At 34.8% G+C, this 18,339-nt stretch overlaps 1 protein-coding gene across 1 annotated transcript; it reads left to right on the forward strand.

Moving 5' to 3' along the window:
* Nucleotides 1-16,595: 16,595 nt before the first annotated feature.
* Nucleotides 16,596-17,662, forward strand: LOC123205659 (uncharacterized mitochondrial protein AtMg00860-like). Its single transcript, XM_044622680.1, has 2 exons — nucleotides 16,596-16,645; nucleotides 17,074-17,662. Exons 1-2 carry the CDS (start codon nucleotides 16,596-16,598, stop codon nucleotides 17,660-17,662), a joined length of 639 nt encoding a protein of 212 aa, XP_044478615.1.
* Nucleotides 17,663-18,339: the final 677 nt, after the last annotated feature.

An 18,339-nucleotide genomic window follows, 5' to 3' on the forward strand; every position in this document is an offset into this window, starting at 1 on the left:
GTCGTTCAAAGTTATTGCCTCGTGGGGATGGACCTTTCCAAGTGTTGGAATGCATTAATGACAATGCCTACAAGATTGATTTGTCTGGTGAGTATGGTGTTAGTACTACTTCTAATGTTGCTGATTTGTCTCCTTTTGATTTTGATGAAGGTATTGATTCGAGGATGAATCATCTTGAGGAAAGGGGAATGATGTAATCAAGGTGCCAAGCAAGTCAAATGATCTTTTGCTTTATGAAGGTCCAATGACAAGAGCGAGGACAAAGAGGTTCAAACAAGCTTTGAATTCATTTGTTCTTCATATCATAAGCAAGCATGTGGATTCAAACCGTTCTAGTTCTTTGGAGATGCATTTTCAAGATTACAAGCTAGTTAGCTTAATTTCCTATTTTAAAGCTACTTAGTTTGTTTGTTCATTTTTTTGGAGTTAATGAAAAATATTCAAGAAGATCTTAGAAGATTTCAAGAAAGATTTTTAGAGAATAAAGAATATTCACAAAATCCTAGAGGATTTCAAGAAAGATTTTTGAAGAATAAAGAATATTCAAGAAGATCCTAGAAGATTTCAAGAAAAGATTTCTAAAGATTCAAGAATTGACTCATTCAAACTCCTTCCTTAATTGGCCGAAATTATAATAGTCCTTATTTAGTTAGGATTTGTTTTAGTTGTCTTTTCTTAAATTCTGCCTACCTTATAGGATTAGGAGAATATTTCTTTTTTTTTGTGTTACCTAATTAGTAGTTAATTGGTAGCTAAATAATCTATATTTGCCAAATACAATTAGGAGTGTTTTAGGAAGTTATTTTGGTTCCTTTCCACCAAGCTTTAGTTGCCTTATACTTGTTGGAAAGAGTTTTTGTTTCTCTATAAATAAGTGTATTGGGCAACCCTAGAAAAAAGATCATTATTAGTCTTGTTATCCAAGTTTACAACTTAATAAAAGGAGAGAAATTTTTTTTTTTACTTTGTTCTTCGAAAACTTTACAAGATCTTGTACTGTTTTCTAATTCTATCTTGTCATATCAATTGCAAAGCTTATTCTTAATCTTTAAAATTGTGTGACATACATCTTTTAATAACTAAGGTTTTTGTTTCTTTATAAACAAAAAAGTCTTAGTTTCATCAATTACTTTTACCATTAATTTGAACGATCTTGGGAAACGAATCAAAATTGGATATTGGGTTCTACTTTCGATATAGGTGGGGTTCGTATCAATTGGCATCCTTTGGGACCCCTCATAGACAAATATGGCCCTTGGGTGGTATATACCTCGGGTCTCCCATTGCATTCCAAGGTCTGGGTGGTGATTGAAGATAGAACATGGAGATGGCCATTGGCAAATTCAGCAGCTTGTATGGAGATCAAGAACACCTCAATTCTAGCTCCCTTGAATGGAGAAGATGTCTTTTGGTGGAATCCAAGTGCAAATGGTAAATTCTCTATAAAAATGGCTTGGCATAGTTCAAGGAGGCTAAAGCTAAAATTCCTTGGCATAATATCATATGGTTCAAATGACACTACCCTAGACACTCCTTCATTGCATGGCTGGGTATTAAAGGTGGCAAGAAAACAAAGGATAAATTGCTTAGCTTTGGCCTTATTCCAATTAATATATGTGGTCTTCACAATTGGCTCTGGAAAACATGGAACACCCCTTTTTTCAATGCTCCTACTCAACTTCTATTTGGAACTATATTGCGGATCTTTGCCTCATGGATAGTCCTTACCAACCATGGGGATCCCTAATGCTTTATTGTGCTAACAAATGGAAGGGGGATTCTCTACACTATAGTATTTGCAAACTTTGTTTTGGAGCCACTATATACTACATTTGGTGTGAAAGAAACAATGTTCTCTTTGGTAGAAGTAAATCGCCACAAGAAAGGATCATTACCACTATAAAAGATTGTGTGAGGGCTAGAATCTCTGCTTTATCCAAGATCCCTTGCTCGTACGTTAATGACACCTTTGCTTTGATTTAGGACCTACCAAGATCTATCTTTCTTTAGCTTTTCTAGTTTATGTAGGCCTTGTCTGAGGTGTACTAATGTAAATTTGGCAAGTGAGATCCTTGTATTTTGGATAGTGCTATGAGTTTCTTTCTTTGGTGTTTTGGTTGTTTTATTGTATTGTTTGTTTGTTATGGTTTAGATCTTATCCATCCTTTAGCTCGAGCTTGTCCATGGCAAGGCATCTTTTTGGTTTAATATTATCTTATTTACCAAAAAAAAACATGAAGGAAGTTTTTTGGAAATAAGTTATTAAACTGTTAGATGTAAGGGTCATATACCCCACATTTGACGTAGTTCCTAAGTAATGAGGGATGACAATTGTGAAAAATGAAAACGAGTTGATACCAACCAAGATAGTTATAAGGGTGGCATCTATGCATAAACTACAAAAAACTAAACAATGCCACCAAAAAAGACCATTTTCCCTTACTGTTTATAAACTAGGTCTTGGAAAGATTAGCCAAATCCCTAGATGGATATTCAAGATGTTTATAAACAATGCTACTTGTATTTTTACTATCTAGATGGATATTCAAGATTCTTCCAAGTCCCTATTCACCTAGACAACCAGGAGAAAACCATATTCACATGTCCATGCAAAACATTTGTATATAGAATAATGTCTTTCGGTCTTTGCAATGCATTTACCTGCTATATTTCAACGATTCATGATGGTTATACTCTCTAATTTTGTTGAACACATAATAAAAGTCTTTATGGATGACTTCTTTGTCTATGGCATCACGTTCGGTAATTGTTTAACTAACCTTTCTAAGGTCCTTTAGAGATATAAGGAAGTGAACCTCATACTCAATTAGGAAAAGTGTCATTTCATAGTCAGAGAAAGGATTTTGTTAGAGCACATAATCTCCAAACAAGGGATAAAAGTAGACCGAGTCAAAGTGGAAGTCATCAAAAAGTTACCATCACTAACAAATGTAAAGGGAATCATTTCTCAAACACATATGCTTTTATAAAAGATTCATAAAAAACTTCTCAAAGATTGCAAAACCTTTTTCCAACCTTTTAACAAAAGACGCTATTTTTATTTTAATGATGATTATGTTAATGTACTTTATAGGCTAAAGGAAGCTTTAATTCTAACGTCGATTATGCAACCACTTTTCTAAAGTCTACCATTTGAGATAATGTGAGATGTAAGTGACTACACTATATGAGTAATACTTGGATAAACAAATGACAATAAGCCACATGTAATCTATTACCCAGAGCCATATGTTAGATGATACCTAAATCAATTATACTACTATAAAGAAAGAATTGTTAGTTGTAGTATTGGCATTTGATAAATTTTGATCATACCTGGACAGATCTAATATGATTGTATACACAAACCATACAACACTTAAGTATCTACTTAGTAAGAATGATGTTATGCCATGACTTATATGATGGATTCTCTTATGACAAGAATTCGATTTGGAAATACAAAACAAGAAGAGAGAAGAAAACATAATCACAAACCATCTATCACAAATAGAAAAAGATAAGTATGAGGTAACAGATGACAAACTGCCAATTGATGAGATATTTCCTAATGAAAAACTAATGATGAGAACCAAATAAGCCACACCATGGTATGTAGATATAGCAAACTACCTAGTATATGGAGTTTTATCACCAGACCTTAGCTTCCACTAATGGAAGAAGTTTCTACATGATGAGATGAACTATTTTTTGGAAGAATCGCTACTATTGAAATGATGCTACGATAGACTAATACGATAATGTAACACCCGAATTCAAGTATGTCAGTAAACTTTAATTCCAAAATTACCCCTAGAGTTGATTTTATAACTTTTTGTTTAAAGAAATTGTAAAAAAATTATTTAAAACTACTAAATAAGCAATAATTTTCAATAGGGGTAAAATGATAATTTTAGAAGGATTTAAGAGACAAAGTGGGAATGTAAATTGAATGGCACACTTGAAATTTTATAATGGTGCTAAGGGTTTTTGATAATTGGCTAAGGATAAAACAGTCATTTATGGAAACGTTTAAGGGTAAATTAGTCCAAAATGCTTATAAAACAACCAAACTATTCATTTTCTTCTTCCTTGGCTGAGAATTCTCCATAATTTTACTAAAGTTTTTCTTCAAACAAAAATTCACCAAAAAACCTAGCTAAACCACCTAATTTTCAGAGCCTCCAATTATAAAAAGTGTAAATCTATCAATTCTGGTAAGTTCTAAGGTAAAAAGTTTAATTTTTAAGAGATGTCAAGTTTAGAGTTTTGATAGATGATTATGTTGTTGGTTGATTAAGGTTGCTAGAAAGAAGAAAAGAAGGAGGATAGACTTAAATCACCTAATTAGCAAAGAAAAGGTAAGAATTTCATACTTTGCATACTTGAAGTAATTTGAGTTAGGTTATTTAAATAACCTTTACTTGTATAAGTGTGTAGAATATTATAATTAAGGTGATTTATGCTTAAAAGAATATAGAAATTCATTAGGACTTATAATGTAATTTTTAGCCATAAGGGTATTTTAGATATTTTATATTCTTAGGGTTAGCTTAGTGGATTTTGTGTGTTAAATATATGAGAAATGATGAATTGATGAAAGAATTTGCACTAAGGGTAAACATGTAATTTTTGACCGTGAGGGTAAAAGTGTCATTGTATGTGATGTAGGCTAATTTTTACTTAATTATATGCATGATATGTGGAATAACCCTTATATTAAGCCTACATGGTATATTTTGGAATTAATTTGATGCATGAGACATATATAAATGCATGAGAAAATAATATGATGTTTGATAAGTGAAAAGAATAAGGAAAAACAATGAATGGGCATATTTCATATTATGGTTATAAATGTATACATGAGGTATCATAGCATATGTATGTTTTTAGAAAAATAAAAAAAGAGGAAAAACATTTTCTAAGTTATGCATGTTTACGGAAAATGGAAAACAAGTGTTTTTGGTTTTATAATGATTCATATGATACAAGAAAGTAGAAAACATGCTTAAAATCCTTATACGTGAGCTATATTGTGTGGATAACAAAGAAAGATATCAGTTGTACTGTGTGGACAACAAAGAAAGATATTAGTTGTACTGTGTGGACAACAAAGAAAGATATCAGCTGTACTGTGTGGATAACAAAGAAAGATATCAGCTGTACTATGAGGACAACAAAGAAAGATATCAGTTGTACTGTGTGGACAACAAAGAAAAAAAATAGAGAAATATGCGTGTAAGAGAGGATTGTACCTTGTATGGTGACTACAAGTACTGCCTATGTAGTCTAGATTGGTCAATGAAAATATTTGACAAACGAAAAAAAAAGAATTAGCAAATATTTTATGAAAGTCATTTGCATTAGAATCATGCATGCAAGCTTATATGGCTAATAAAGAGTTGAGAAAGATGTACGATTAGAAAATAGAAAAGTTATGACACTCATATATGCATAAATCATAACGAGTGAATCATATTTGTATAGTAAGAAAATGAATAATGTGTGAATGAAAAGAATTATGATATGTGATTAATGCGTGTTCTGTGTCAATTATTTTGTATGTGAATAACCCAGACACACTGAATATGGAAGAGATTAGTACTGGTATGAAATGCTTTGAGTATTGAGTATGATTTTCTTACGTGGTCGCTCACTCCATTTAATTTAATATTTTACAGATAAAGAGTTGTAGCAAAGGTTCCCAGAGAACACTAACGAGACATGAGGCTATGGGAGGAGGGCACCGCATTTTTATTGATTTATATGTTTTTGGTGTCTATGTGCATATATGTATGTATATGTGACTTTATGTGTATATATATATATATATCTCCTTGACGTATATAGGTGCATATATATATACATACATACATACATATATATATATATATATATATATATATATATATATATATAATATATATATATATATATATATATATATACACACACAATCATAGGATGGATAGTATATACTCATAGGAATATATATATCTTTCTTATTATTGGATATATGTGATTGTATGTGTGTATATATATATATATACACAATCACATATACATACATACATACATACATATATATATAGTCTTTGAAATTGGGTATAAAGTTTTTGTGGGTGGTAATTTTTATAATGGTTACTATTAAGTATTTATTTTGTTAATTGTGATTATGTTGATGAAAATTCAATCGATTGGTAGGACTGGTTTGTGTGAGTTGCTAATTAGGAGTGTTACAGGGCATTTAAAAAAAAAATTCCCTAGGCCCTCTACAATAGGGGAACTCTTGACGTTTTTCTATAACACACCTATTGGTTAGAAGAGGTTACAGATAATGTGTCTTATGATGAAGTAAAAAGCATATTGACCTAATACTACTAATTGGAAACTGAGGAACACTTTAACACCTCTAGGATAATAGGAAAAGTTTTACAATGTGGTTTTTATTAGTCTATATTATTCCTAGACACAAAAAAGTTAGTAAGCAATTATGACTATTGCCAAAGGATCGAGATATATCAAGAAAAGATGAAATGCCTCTCAGTACTATGTTAGAAGTCAAGTTGTTTATTCTTTAAGGGATCAACTTCATAGGATCATTCTTGGTATCACCCTACATTCACAAACCAGTGGTCAAGTAAAGATCTTAAATAGGTAAATAAAGTTGATATTGGAGAAAACAAAGAGCATCAAGAAAAGATTCGAGTATATGACTAGATGATGCATTTTGGGCATACCAGACTACACATAAGACTCCAATTACAATATCCCTTATCAACTCATATATGGTAAATCATGTCACCTACTAGTCGAGTTGGAACACAGGGTATAATAGGCCACAAAATACTTAAACTTCAACACTAAGAAGGTTGGAGAAAAGAGACTACTACAACTCACAATTTAATGAACTAAAGGAATTTTGCTTAGATGCATACAAAAATGCATAAATATATAAGCAAAGAATGAAGAAATGTCACGATAAGCACATATTGAAGAAAGAATTCCAAATAGGTGACTTGTACTTCTGTTTAATTCAAAATTGAGACTTTATCCAAGGAAATTAGTCAAATTGATCAGACCCGAAATGGCATGATAAGCACATATTGAAGAAAGAATTCCAAATAGGTGATTTGTGCTTCTGTTTAATTCAAAATTGAGACTTTTTCCAAGGAAATTAGTTACATTGATCAAACCTATTCAAAGTAATAATAGCTTATCCATATGAAGCAGTCAAAGTTTAAAGTGTAAATACGAGCACTTTTCAGGTTTACAAAAAATTACTAAAATTGTATCTCATCAATAATCTTGTCACAGTGGGCACATCACAACCATTGTTAAAACCTACTCCAACTTGAGCATATATAGAGGTCAAGCTAAAGACCTAAAACAAACATTATCAGAAGGTAGCCTGCATTTCTATAATAATTTCATTTTTCTTCCTTAATAAATAGTATTTTATTTTATTTTGTTTCCTTTCTTTGTTAGATCAAAAGTCAAAATTAATTTAGAAAATGGTCGTGTAGAAAATTTGGAAACACACTCAAACATTAGTAAGATGAGTCACATTACAAGGAAATATATTTATCCATCACTTCTATAAAAAGTTTCCATGATATAACTCCCTCATGTGCTTAAATGCCATTTGTCATGATATTCGTTATGTCAAACTTAGAAAAACGTTCTACGATTAAGTTGACATTGATTGTAGGAGAAATTAGTGGACTACAAGAAACAGATGGAACATAAACGAGTATCGATAATTAAGAACAATTACGCCAAGCAAACTATTATAAGCTAAGATACTAGGATGGGTAATAACAGGAGTTTAAACAGGTAAAAAAAGATAACAAAAATAATTCTGGTGCTAACAAGACATGCATCCATTGGCAATCATCATGGTGCTCTGTCACACACCTTTATTAAAGAGTGTCTCGTCACCTTCCATAAAATTTGGCACCAAAGATTTCCCTCCAAAATTGAGCACTATATAAAACACCCTTTCACCATCATTTTATCTCATTCACTAGAATAACCATTGTAAAACCAACATAACTAAGAAATCCAGTGTTCCTAAACACCCTCCCTTTTCATATATCGAACCCACACCACCTAAACAATGGATGACCTGATCAACAATCTTCACTTCAACCATCTTAACTGTGACCATACTCGATCTAAAATTCAAATCAAGACCATCACAGTCAAATTCCTAAACCCTATCCCAGAAAATAGTTTTCTCAAGTTCAACGAACATACTTTTAAGCTCGTATTATGCCTAGATTTCAAGGTATTCTAACACCTCAAGGTCCACGACGAAATCATCTAAATGGTGTCTAATTGTAAGTTAGTTAAAGTTGTATACCAATAAATTGAATTTACGTTATAGTATGCATGTTAGGTTTTATTTTTTGAATAATCACCTCACATGCTAAATAACTAAAATTGGTGAGACAATAATGAATCCCTTAAATATATATATTAAGTTGATAACTCAAGGCAAGCCCCTATTCATTAAAACCTTGTTTGCCAAATTTGAGGGTATACTTTTACCAAGTGGAAGATCAAGTGATTGTTTATATTAGGTTTGACTTAACTAATACACCTAACTTGTTCGTCAAAGCAAAGGTGAAAGTACATTAGAGGCAGAGTTAGAGACGTGCAATTATTATTGCATAGGTGATATGTAGTATCCACCCTACTAAAACCGAGAATCATAATTGATATCTCATGATTGGTTCATGCATAGTTATTGAATTAGAGATCATGGATTTTTGTGATTAGTTTGATTGACCTACCTAATTGATTAATTCAAACTTGTTTGTCAAAGCAAAGAGGACAATTAATTCAATAGGATCTTGGCCTGTCAGAAAGTCTACTGGGATTTCCTGAGTTCAACAGAAAGGGCTATTGACTTGAATAAAATAGTGGGAGCAATTATTTGGCCAAAAACCATGTTAAATAAATATAACTTTATTTTTTTTTGTAAAATCGACTTAACACACGACTTAATATTTGAAAGGATATTAAAAAAACAGTTTAAATTAGATGCAAAACATCTTCATTGGTTACGCAAGTTAAAAACTCTTATCTTTCTCTATCTAGAAAATGCTCTCTTATCTCTCTAAAATCTCAACCATCTTCTTTTAGTTACTACCACCCTCTGTTATCTCTTTCTTGGTTGGTAGCCCTTTAGGCGCTGACTTTCCCGTCCGATGACCGCACTAGTCACCAACTCCTCCCCTCAAGCTTGTTTTCCTTTTTTATTCAAACTCTTGATCATCCTAGTCATTATCTTTAGTCTTTATTTGAATCAATCCGTTATGCATACCCTAGAAAAGCTAGAAAACAAGCTAGATCAATCAGATTAAAACCCTAAGGAAACTAAGTCCTTCTTAAGACGCCACAAAGGTTGATCACTCATTTGATAAGTCAAGATAATGTATTCTTCCAAGAACACAAGGGAACAAAGCAAAGTTTGCTAAAATTACCTCAAAATTATTAATGATATGTCTATTTTCGTTTTTCATAGTTGTAGCCTTTATATAGGCATGTAATCATCATAATCCTAGGTATAAAAGTCAAAGTAAAAACCCTAGCTAATATATCAAGACATGGGCTAACCTATAAGCCCAAATAAACCCAAGAAGTTAAGTCTTTTACATGTATATTTAGCCTTAACTTAAAATCTAACAACCCAAAACACCTAATCATTTTATTTAAGCCTTTCTTTAGCTTGGGCTATATGGCCCGAAATTATATCATAGACTCCAAGCTTTATTCTTCAAGTTCTAAGCTTTGTCCATTATCTTGCACATAAAGATAAGTGATTATCCTTGGTGTAGCATTGGAAACTTCTAAAACAGCCTCTTTATCATGCATCTTTATGATTAAGCCTTGTAAAGCCTCTTTCATCTTCTTTGTCCTTGCTCTAGTTATTGGACCATCGATTCGTTGCAAAGGATCTTGGGAATACTTGCTTTGTTGCACTTGATCAACACCTTGATCTTCATCATTCCTCTTCTCTTCGAAAGGATTCGTCCTCGAATCACCTACATCAAACAAAGATAAGTCAGTAACATTAAAAGTAGTACTAACATTACCATAAGTGCTTGGCAAATCTAGTTTGTAGGCATTGTCATTAATCCTTTCCAAGACTTGAAAAGGCTAATCTCCTCTAGGCTGCAATTTGGACTTTCTTTGTGGGGGAAAACGTTCATTCCTTATATGCACCCACACCCAATCACCAGGTTTAAAGACAACCTTCACACGCCCCTTATTAACTTGTATTGCATTTTGCTCATTCTTCTTTTCAATGTTAGTACAAACCTTGGCATGTAAATCCTTCACAAAGTCTGCCTTTTTCTTACCATCAATATTAGCACGTTTATTAGTAGGCAAAGGTAAAATATCCAAAGGAGTTAAAGGATTAAAGCTATAAACAACTTCAAAAGGTGAAAATGAAGTAGTAAAATGAACAGATTTATTATAAGCAAATTCAACATGTGGTAAACACTTCTCCCATTGCCTTAAGTTCTTTTGAATGATAGCACATAAAAAGTAGTGAGTGTCCTAGTAACTACTTAAGTTTATCCATCAGTTTGAGGATGTGCAACAATAGAAAATAAGAGTTTAGTTCCCAATTTATTCCATAAAGTACGCCAAAAATGACTTAAAAACTTAACATCTCTATCACTAACAATGGTTCTTGACAGACCATGCAAGCAAACCACTTCCTTAAAGAACAAATCAACAATATGTGTTGCATCATTGGTTTTAAAACATGCAATAAAATGAGCCATTTTACTTAACCTATCAACAACTATAAATATGTTGTCCTTACCACTTTGAGACCTCGATAATCCTAAGACAAAATCCACAGAAATATCAGTCCAAGGTTGGTTAGGTACGAGTAAATGGGTATACAAGCTATGCGGTTTGACCTTAGATTTTGCTTGCTTACATGTAATGCACTTATCACAAATAGATTGCACATCATGCTTCATATTAGGCCAATAAAAATGCTCACACAATATATCTAGAGTTTTTTGCACACCAAAGTGACCCATTAACCCACCCTTGTGAGTTTCCCTAACAAGCAACTCACGAATAGAACAAATAGGCACACATAATTTATCTCTCCTAAACAGAAATCCTTCATGCCTATAAAAATCACCAAATGCACACTTAGCACATGCATTCCATACTTGGCCAAAATCAGAATCATTAGTATATAAGTCCTTAAGTAATTCAAAACCAACTTAGTTTGCAAATAAATAAGTAATACGTACCTCCTAGACAATGCATCGACAACAACGTTTTCCTTTCCATGTTTGTACTTGATCACATAAGGAAACGTTTCGATGAACTCTATCCATTTAACATGTCTTTTGTTAAGCTTACCTTAGGATTTCAAGAACTTTAAGCTCTCATGATCAGAATGAATGATGAATTCCCTTGGCCACAAATAATGTTGCCATGTTTGAAGAGCTCTTACCAATGCATAAAGTTCCTTGTCATAAATGGGATAATTCAAGGCTGCCCCACTTAGCTTTTCACTAAAGTAAGTAATTGGTTTGGAATTTTGCATCAAAACAGCCCCTATTCCTATTCCAAATGCGTCACATTCTACCTCAAAAATTTTATCAAAGTTAGGCAAACATAACGAAAGTGCATTAGTAAGCTTTTCTTTCAAGGTATTGAAAGCGCAATCATGCACATCTTCCCACTTAAAAACGATATTCTTTTTAACAAGTTCATTCAAAAAAGCAGCAATAGAACTAAAATTCTTAACAAACCTTCGATAAAAATTTGCTAAACCATGAAAACTTCTTACCTTGTTCGCGTTCTTAGGTGTAGGTCAGTCCCTTATCACCTTTACCTTCTCTTCACCCATACTAATACCTTGTGAACTAACAACATAACCAAGAAATACAACGGATTCCATGCAAAATATACACTTTTTGAGATTAGCATACAAGCAGTTCTCTCTTAACACACTAAAAACAACATACAAGTGTTTCACATGTTCACCCAAATTCTTGCTATAAACTAAAATATCATCAAAATAAACTACTACAAACTTACCTATGAAAACACACAAGACATGATTCATTAACCTCATGAATGCACTAGGTGCATTAGTTAAACCAAAAGGCATTACTAACCACTTATATAATCCATATTTAGTTTTAAATGCGGTCTTCCATTCATCTCCCTTTTTCATGTGAATTCGATAGTAGCCACTCTTTAAATCAATTTTGAAAACACATACGAACCATGTAACTCATCAAGCATATTATCTAATCTAAGGATAGGATGTTTATACTTTATCGTGATCTTATTGATAGTTCAACAATCCATACATATGCGTCATGTTCTATCTTTCTTTGGGACTAGAATGATAGGAATCGAGCATGGGCTAAGACTCTTTCTGACAAATCCCTTTTCCACCAACTCACCACTTGCCTTTGTATCTCCTTTGTCTCCTTAGGATTAGTTCTATAGGCAAGTCGATTTGGTATGACAGCCCTAGGTATGAAGTCGATTTGGTGCTCAATACCTCTTAAAAGAGGTAATCCATGGGGAATCTCTTTGGGAAACAAGTCTTCAAACTCTTGCAATAATGAAACACCCACACTAGGCAAAAAGGGGTTAAGGTCATTAGTAAGAAAATAAACATCCTTGTACATAAGTACAAGTAGTTGTCACCTTACGATCATAGCTAATCCAAACCCAGATCTAATTAAAGGTCCATGCCCGGTCCATAGTCCCTCCAAGACTCCATCAAGTGTAATCCAATCAAGACCAATAGAAGAATACCAAGTCCAATCTCATCACTTGACAAATTCGGCCCTACATGAAGTGTGAAGTCTAAAACCTTGTTTTGAAGAGAATCAAGCACAAACCCAAGCTATGTTCAAACCTATTTCGTCCCTACCTTTATTTTGGGGTCCCAAGCCCTCATTTGGTCACTCTCTTATCACTTGGGTCCACTAAAAGTCCAACAAGCCCAATAGAGAGTTTAATTAGCTCTATGTATTTTATTGTCTAATTATGCACTTTAATTGTTGTTTGTGCTAAACTATGTTTAATTCAGTTTGTTAGTTGCCTTGGGTGAAGCTAAGCAAGTCAAAGAAGCTCAAAGAAAGAGACATGATGTAACACCCCAGGTCCAATAACCCGGCCCACTGTTAAGATATTGTCCACTTTGGACACACAGTCCATCATGGGTTTGCTAATGGGCTTTGCAACCCAAAACGTGTCTTAACAGTTAAGGAGCTCACAGGCTATTTAACCAATCCAATTCTCCTACCACTAACCAATGTGGGATCCATAGACAGAGTACACACAGACCCAACATCTCTCCCGTGCTTTGTCGATGTGGGATTCGCCTAGGGGTATCACATACACCCCCCCTTACGGGACTCAGCGTCCTCGCTGAGGTTTGCCCCACCATCGTTCAAGAGGACACGCGGAGTTGCTCTAATACCATTTGTAACACCCCAGGTCCAATAACCCAGCCCATTGTTAAGATATTGTCCACTTTGGACACACAGTCCATCATGGGTTTGCTAATGGGCTTTACAACCCAAAACGCGTCTTAACAGTTAAGGAGCTCACAGGCTATTTAACCAATCCAATTCTCCCATCACTAACCAATGTGGGATCCATAGACAGAGTACACACAGACCCAGTATCTCTCCCGTGCTTTGTCGATGTAGGATTCGCCTAGGGGTATCACACATGAGTTGACATATCACATGGCTCTAGGAATTACTTCTTTTGGTAAGATAATTCATGACAATTCGGCCTTCCTTTGCTTTACATTCTTCTTTAGGATTAACATGAAGATTAGAGCCAAATGTCTTTGAAATTAGCTTGAAATGTAATGTAGCTTCATTTAGGTTTCATTTAAATGTAGTTTGAAGCCTATTTAAAGGCTCCTTGGGTGATGTACATTTTTTCCTTGGCTTGAATATTAAAGAAAATCTTCCTTGCAAGTGTTTTGCAATTCCTCTTTATCCAACTCTTGACCAAGGGGTTAGTGGTGATTCAAGGCTGATGGGTTCCCTTTAGGCCTTGGTTTATTGGTTAAATTATTGTTTGCTTGTTCTTACTCTTATCTTTTATCATTTTCTCCCTTGGCCGAAGTTTCTCTTGAAACCTACTTGGCTGAAACTTCTTTTTTCTATTGAGTTATGGTAGTTTAGAGTTGCGTTTGCAATTGAACTTGCTTGATCATCCTAATATAACTCACCTATTATTTGAACTTGAACTAAACCACATCATTTGGTAATAGAGCACCAGGTTAGAGCAAGGTGAGTTTTCTTTTACTTGGTTGTTCCCGAATGCAAAGGCCGGTGGTTGTTGTTAAACTCTTAGTATGAGTAAGGTTCTTCTCTTATATTTCTTGCCTTTCTGGCACTCAAAACAAAACCTTACACTTAGTTTACACCTTAAACACTACTCCAAAATCCAAACTTCTCCTATATTTCTTGCCTTTATAAACTTCCAACACTCAAAACAAAACCTCACACTTAGTTTACACTTTAAACACTACTCCAAAATCCAAACACTAAGCTTACCCGAGCACCAGCTTCATCCAAACACCGCACACTAAACACCTAACACTTCTTGCACTATTCCATCATGTCTAGAGATAGTGGCTTATCCTCACCACCTCACCCATGGGTATTTGGGCACCAAAAACTTGAAAGGGACATCCAAGACCTTAAAGATCAAATGACCCAATTGATGCAAATCCTTAACAACCTTACTGTCACCCAAAACTAACACCCACACCAAAATCAAACTACCACAACTCTAGCCATCCCACAACCCCCACCACGAAGACACTTAAGACAACCCCTTCCACCTGTACACTATAGAGAAGAATTGATAATTGATGGTGACTCTAGTGAAGGGGAGTGATTTAGAGCTCATAGAAGAAACTTAGATGATGACCAAGGACTTAAAATAGACATACCGGAGTTTGAAGGTAGCCTTAGCCTGAATGACTTCATGGATTGGTTACATGTTATTGAGAGGGAATTTGATTATAAAGGGTATTCTGAAGAGAAAAAAGGTAAGGTAGCTATTTTAAAGTTTAAGGATTATGTCTCTCTTTGGTGGGAAAATTTGAGAAAACAAAAAGATCGGGAGGGTAAGAGTAGAGTGAGGACATAGGAGAAATTAAAGAAACTACTCAAAAAGAGATTCTTGCTGGAGAACCATAAGCAAGATCTCTACCTCAAACTTCATACACTCAAACAAGGAGACCATAGTGTAGAAGTATACATTAGGAAGTTTGAGAAACTCATGATGAGACGTGAACTTCTCGAACATAAGGAGCAAACTATTGCTAGTTTCCTTGGGGGCCTAAGACAAGATATAGCCAACATGGTTGATCTTCATCCATATTGCTCATTTGAGGATGTATGTAAATTAGCCATCAAGATGGAACGGCAAGGAAAGAACATGAAACCCCCACCCACCAAGCCATTCAACAAGGGAACCTCCTTCACCAAAGGTTCTCCTTCTTTCACCAAACCCATGCCCACTTACAAGGATAAGGGCAAGGAAAAGGTGAATGAACTACCTAGAGATAGACTAATGTCGAGAAAGAATGCAAAAATGGAGAAGAAATGTTTCAAGTGCCATGGTTATGGTCACTTCCAAGCAAATTGCCCCAATAAGAGGGTTATGACTCTCAAGGAGATTCAAGCCATTGAAGAAGCTATCCAAGACCAAAAAGAAGAGGTACAAGATAAAGTCCTCTACCATGGAGATGACAAGGTCGAAGATGAAGAAGAGGAAAATATCATTCAAGATGTCGATGAGAGGAACTTGCTGGTCATTAGGAGAGCTTTACATGCCAAGAACCTACCCTATGAAGACCAAAGACTCAACATTTTCCAAACAAGGTATACCATTAGTGGGAGAGTATGTTCTTTGATAATTAATAGTGGGAGTTGTGCCAATGTTGCCTCAACTACGTTGGTGGACAAACTAAAGTTATCTTCCACACCATATCCTCAACCTTACAAGCTGCAATGGTTGAGCAATGAGACCAGCCTTCAAGTTACTAGGCAAGTGTTTATTTCCCTTTCAATTGGTAACCATTATATTGATGAGGTGCTTTGTGATGTTATTCCTATGGATGCATGTCATTTACTTTTGGGGAGGCCATGGCAATATGATAGAAGTGTTAGACATGATAGTAGGAAGAATACCTATTCTTTTAAATTTCAGAACAAACTCATTACCTGGACACCTCTTAAGCCTAGCCAACTAGCTTTCATACCATTTGAACATGAGAAGAAGAAAGATAACTTGTTTTTGAATAAAAATGGAGTTGAGAGAGCCTTGGCCATTTAAAAACCGGTGCTAGCCTTATTGATGGTTGAGAGGAGAGAAGAAAAAGGGGTGAGTGAACCAAGTCCTAAGGTGAAACCCTTATTAGTCAAATTTGAGGATGTCTTCCCTAGTGATCTTCCACCTGGTTTGCCACCACTTAGGGTATTGAACACCATATTGACCTTATTCCAAAGGCATCACTTCCTAATAGAGTTGCCTATAGGTGTAACCCAATGGATACCAAAGAACTTCAAAGCCAAGTGAAGGAATTAATTGCTAGAAGGTTTGTAAGGGAGAGTATGAGTACATGTTCTGTTCTAGCATTATTAGTACCAAAAAAAGATAGGACATATAGAATGTGTGTTGATAGTAGGGTAATCAACAACATCACCATCAAATATAGGTACCCCATCCCAAGATTAGATGACATGTTTGATGAACTTCATGGTGCCATAACTTTTTCAAAGATTGATCTTCGAAGTGGTTATCACTAAATTCGGATGAGGGAAGGAGATGAATGGAAGATAACATTTAAAACCAAGAGTGGACTCTACGAATGGATGGTCATGCCTTTGGACTCTACGAATGGATGGTCATGCCTTTTGGACTCTCCAATGCACCAAACACCTTTATGAGGCTAATGAATGAGGTACTCAAACCCTTTCTTGGTAAATTTGTGGTTGTTTATTTTGATGACATCCTTGTGTATAGCAAAAATCATGAAGATAATTTGGAGCACTTGAGGGCAGTTTTTGAAGTGTTGAGAAAACAAAAGCTCTTTGCTAAGCTTAAGAAGTGTGAGTTCTTCAAAAAGAGTGTGGTGTTCCTTGGCTATGTAATATCAAGTGAAGGAGTCATGGTGGACCAAACCAAGGTAGAAGCCATCAAGACCTGGCCGCAACCAAAGATAATCACCGAAGCTAAGAGCTTCCATGGCCTTGCCTCCTTTTATAAGCGTTTTGTTCTAAACTTCAACTCAATTATGGCACCCATCACCAAATGTATGAAGAAAGAAAGTTTTGAGTGGACAAAGGCAGCTGATGATGCATTTGAAAAGATCAAGCAAAGGCTTTGTGAAGCACCCATTTTGGCCTTACCGAATTTTGATCAATTGTTTAAGGTTGAATGTGATGCAAGTGGGGTTGGGATAGGTGTTGTATTGACTCAATTAAAGAAACCAATTGCCTATTTCAGTGAGAAGCTTATTGAAACAAAAAGGAGGTATTCCACCTATGATAAGGAATTCTATGCTATTGTGAGAGCCCTTAACCATTGGAGCCATTATTTAAGGCCTAAGTAATTTGTGTTGCACTCAGACCATCAAGCCTTGAAGTTTCTAAATAGATAGCACAAAATGAGTCCAAGACATGCTAAATGGGTAGAATTTCTTCAATCTTTTTCATTTGTTTCTTCTTACAAACAAGGGGTTACTAATGTGGTTGCTGATGCTTTGTCAAGAAGGCATTTGTTACTTTCCATCCTTGATGCTAGGGTACTTGGATTCCAATTAATGAAGGAACACTATGATGGAGATGAAGAAATGTCTAGCATTATCAATGAATGCACAAGAGGGACTCATGGTGACTATGTTTTACAAACCAAGGCCTTACACCCTTCTTCCTATTCCAGATCACCCATGAGAAGACTTGAGCATGGACTTTATTATGGCATTGCCAAGGACACAAAGAGGGAGAGACTCCATCATGGTGGTTGTTGATAGGTTCTCAAAAATGGCACACTTCATTCCATGTAACAAAACCAATTATGCAAGCAAAATAGTAGATATTTTCTTTAAGGAGGTGGTTCAGCTTCATGGAGTTCCAAGAACTATTATTTCAAACCAGGACACTAAGTTCCTTAGCTACTTTTGGAAGACACTTTAGGGGAAACTAGGAACAAAACTCATGTTTAGCATTTCCCATCATCTTCAAACCGATGGGCAAACGAAAGTGACCAACTGTACATTGGGGACTCTTT

This window comes from Mangifera indica, unplaced genomic scaffold (assembly GCF_011075055.1).
Source record: "Mangifera indica cultivar Alphonso unplaced genomic scaffold, CATAS_Mindica_2.1 Un_0011, whole genome shotgun sequence".
Lineage (NCBI taxonomy): Eukaryota > Viridiplantae > Streptophyta > Magnoliopsida > Sapindales > Anacardiaceae > Mangifera > Mangifera indica.

Excerpts from the sequence above, each read along its gene's own strand:
- LOC123205659 (XM_044622680.1), top strand. The coding sequence starts at position 16,596 with ATGGATACCAAAGAACTTCAAAGCCAAGTGAAGGAATTAATTGCTAGA. Across the intron at positions 16,646-17,073 it reads AAGGAATTAATTGCTAGAAG|CAAAAATCATGAAGATAATT; the intron begins GTTTGTAAGGGA and ends CCTTGTGTATAG.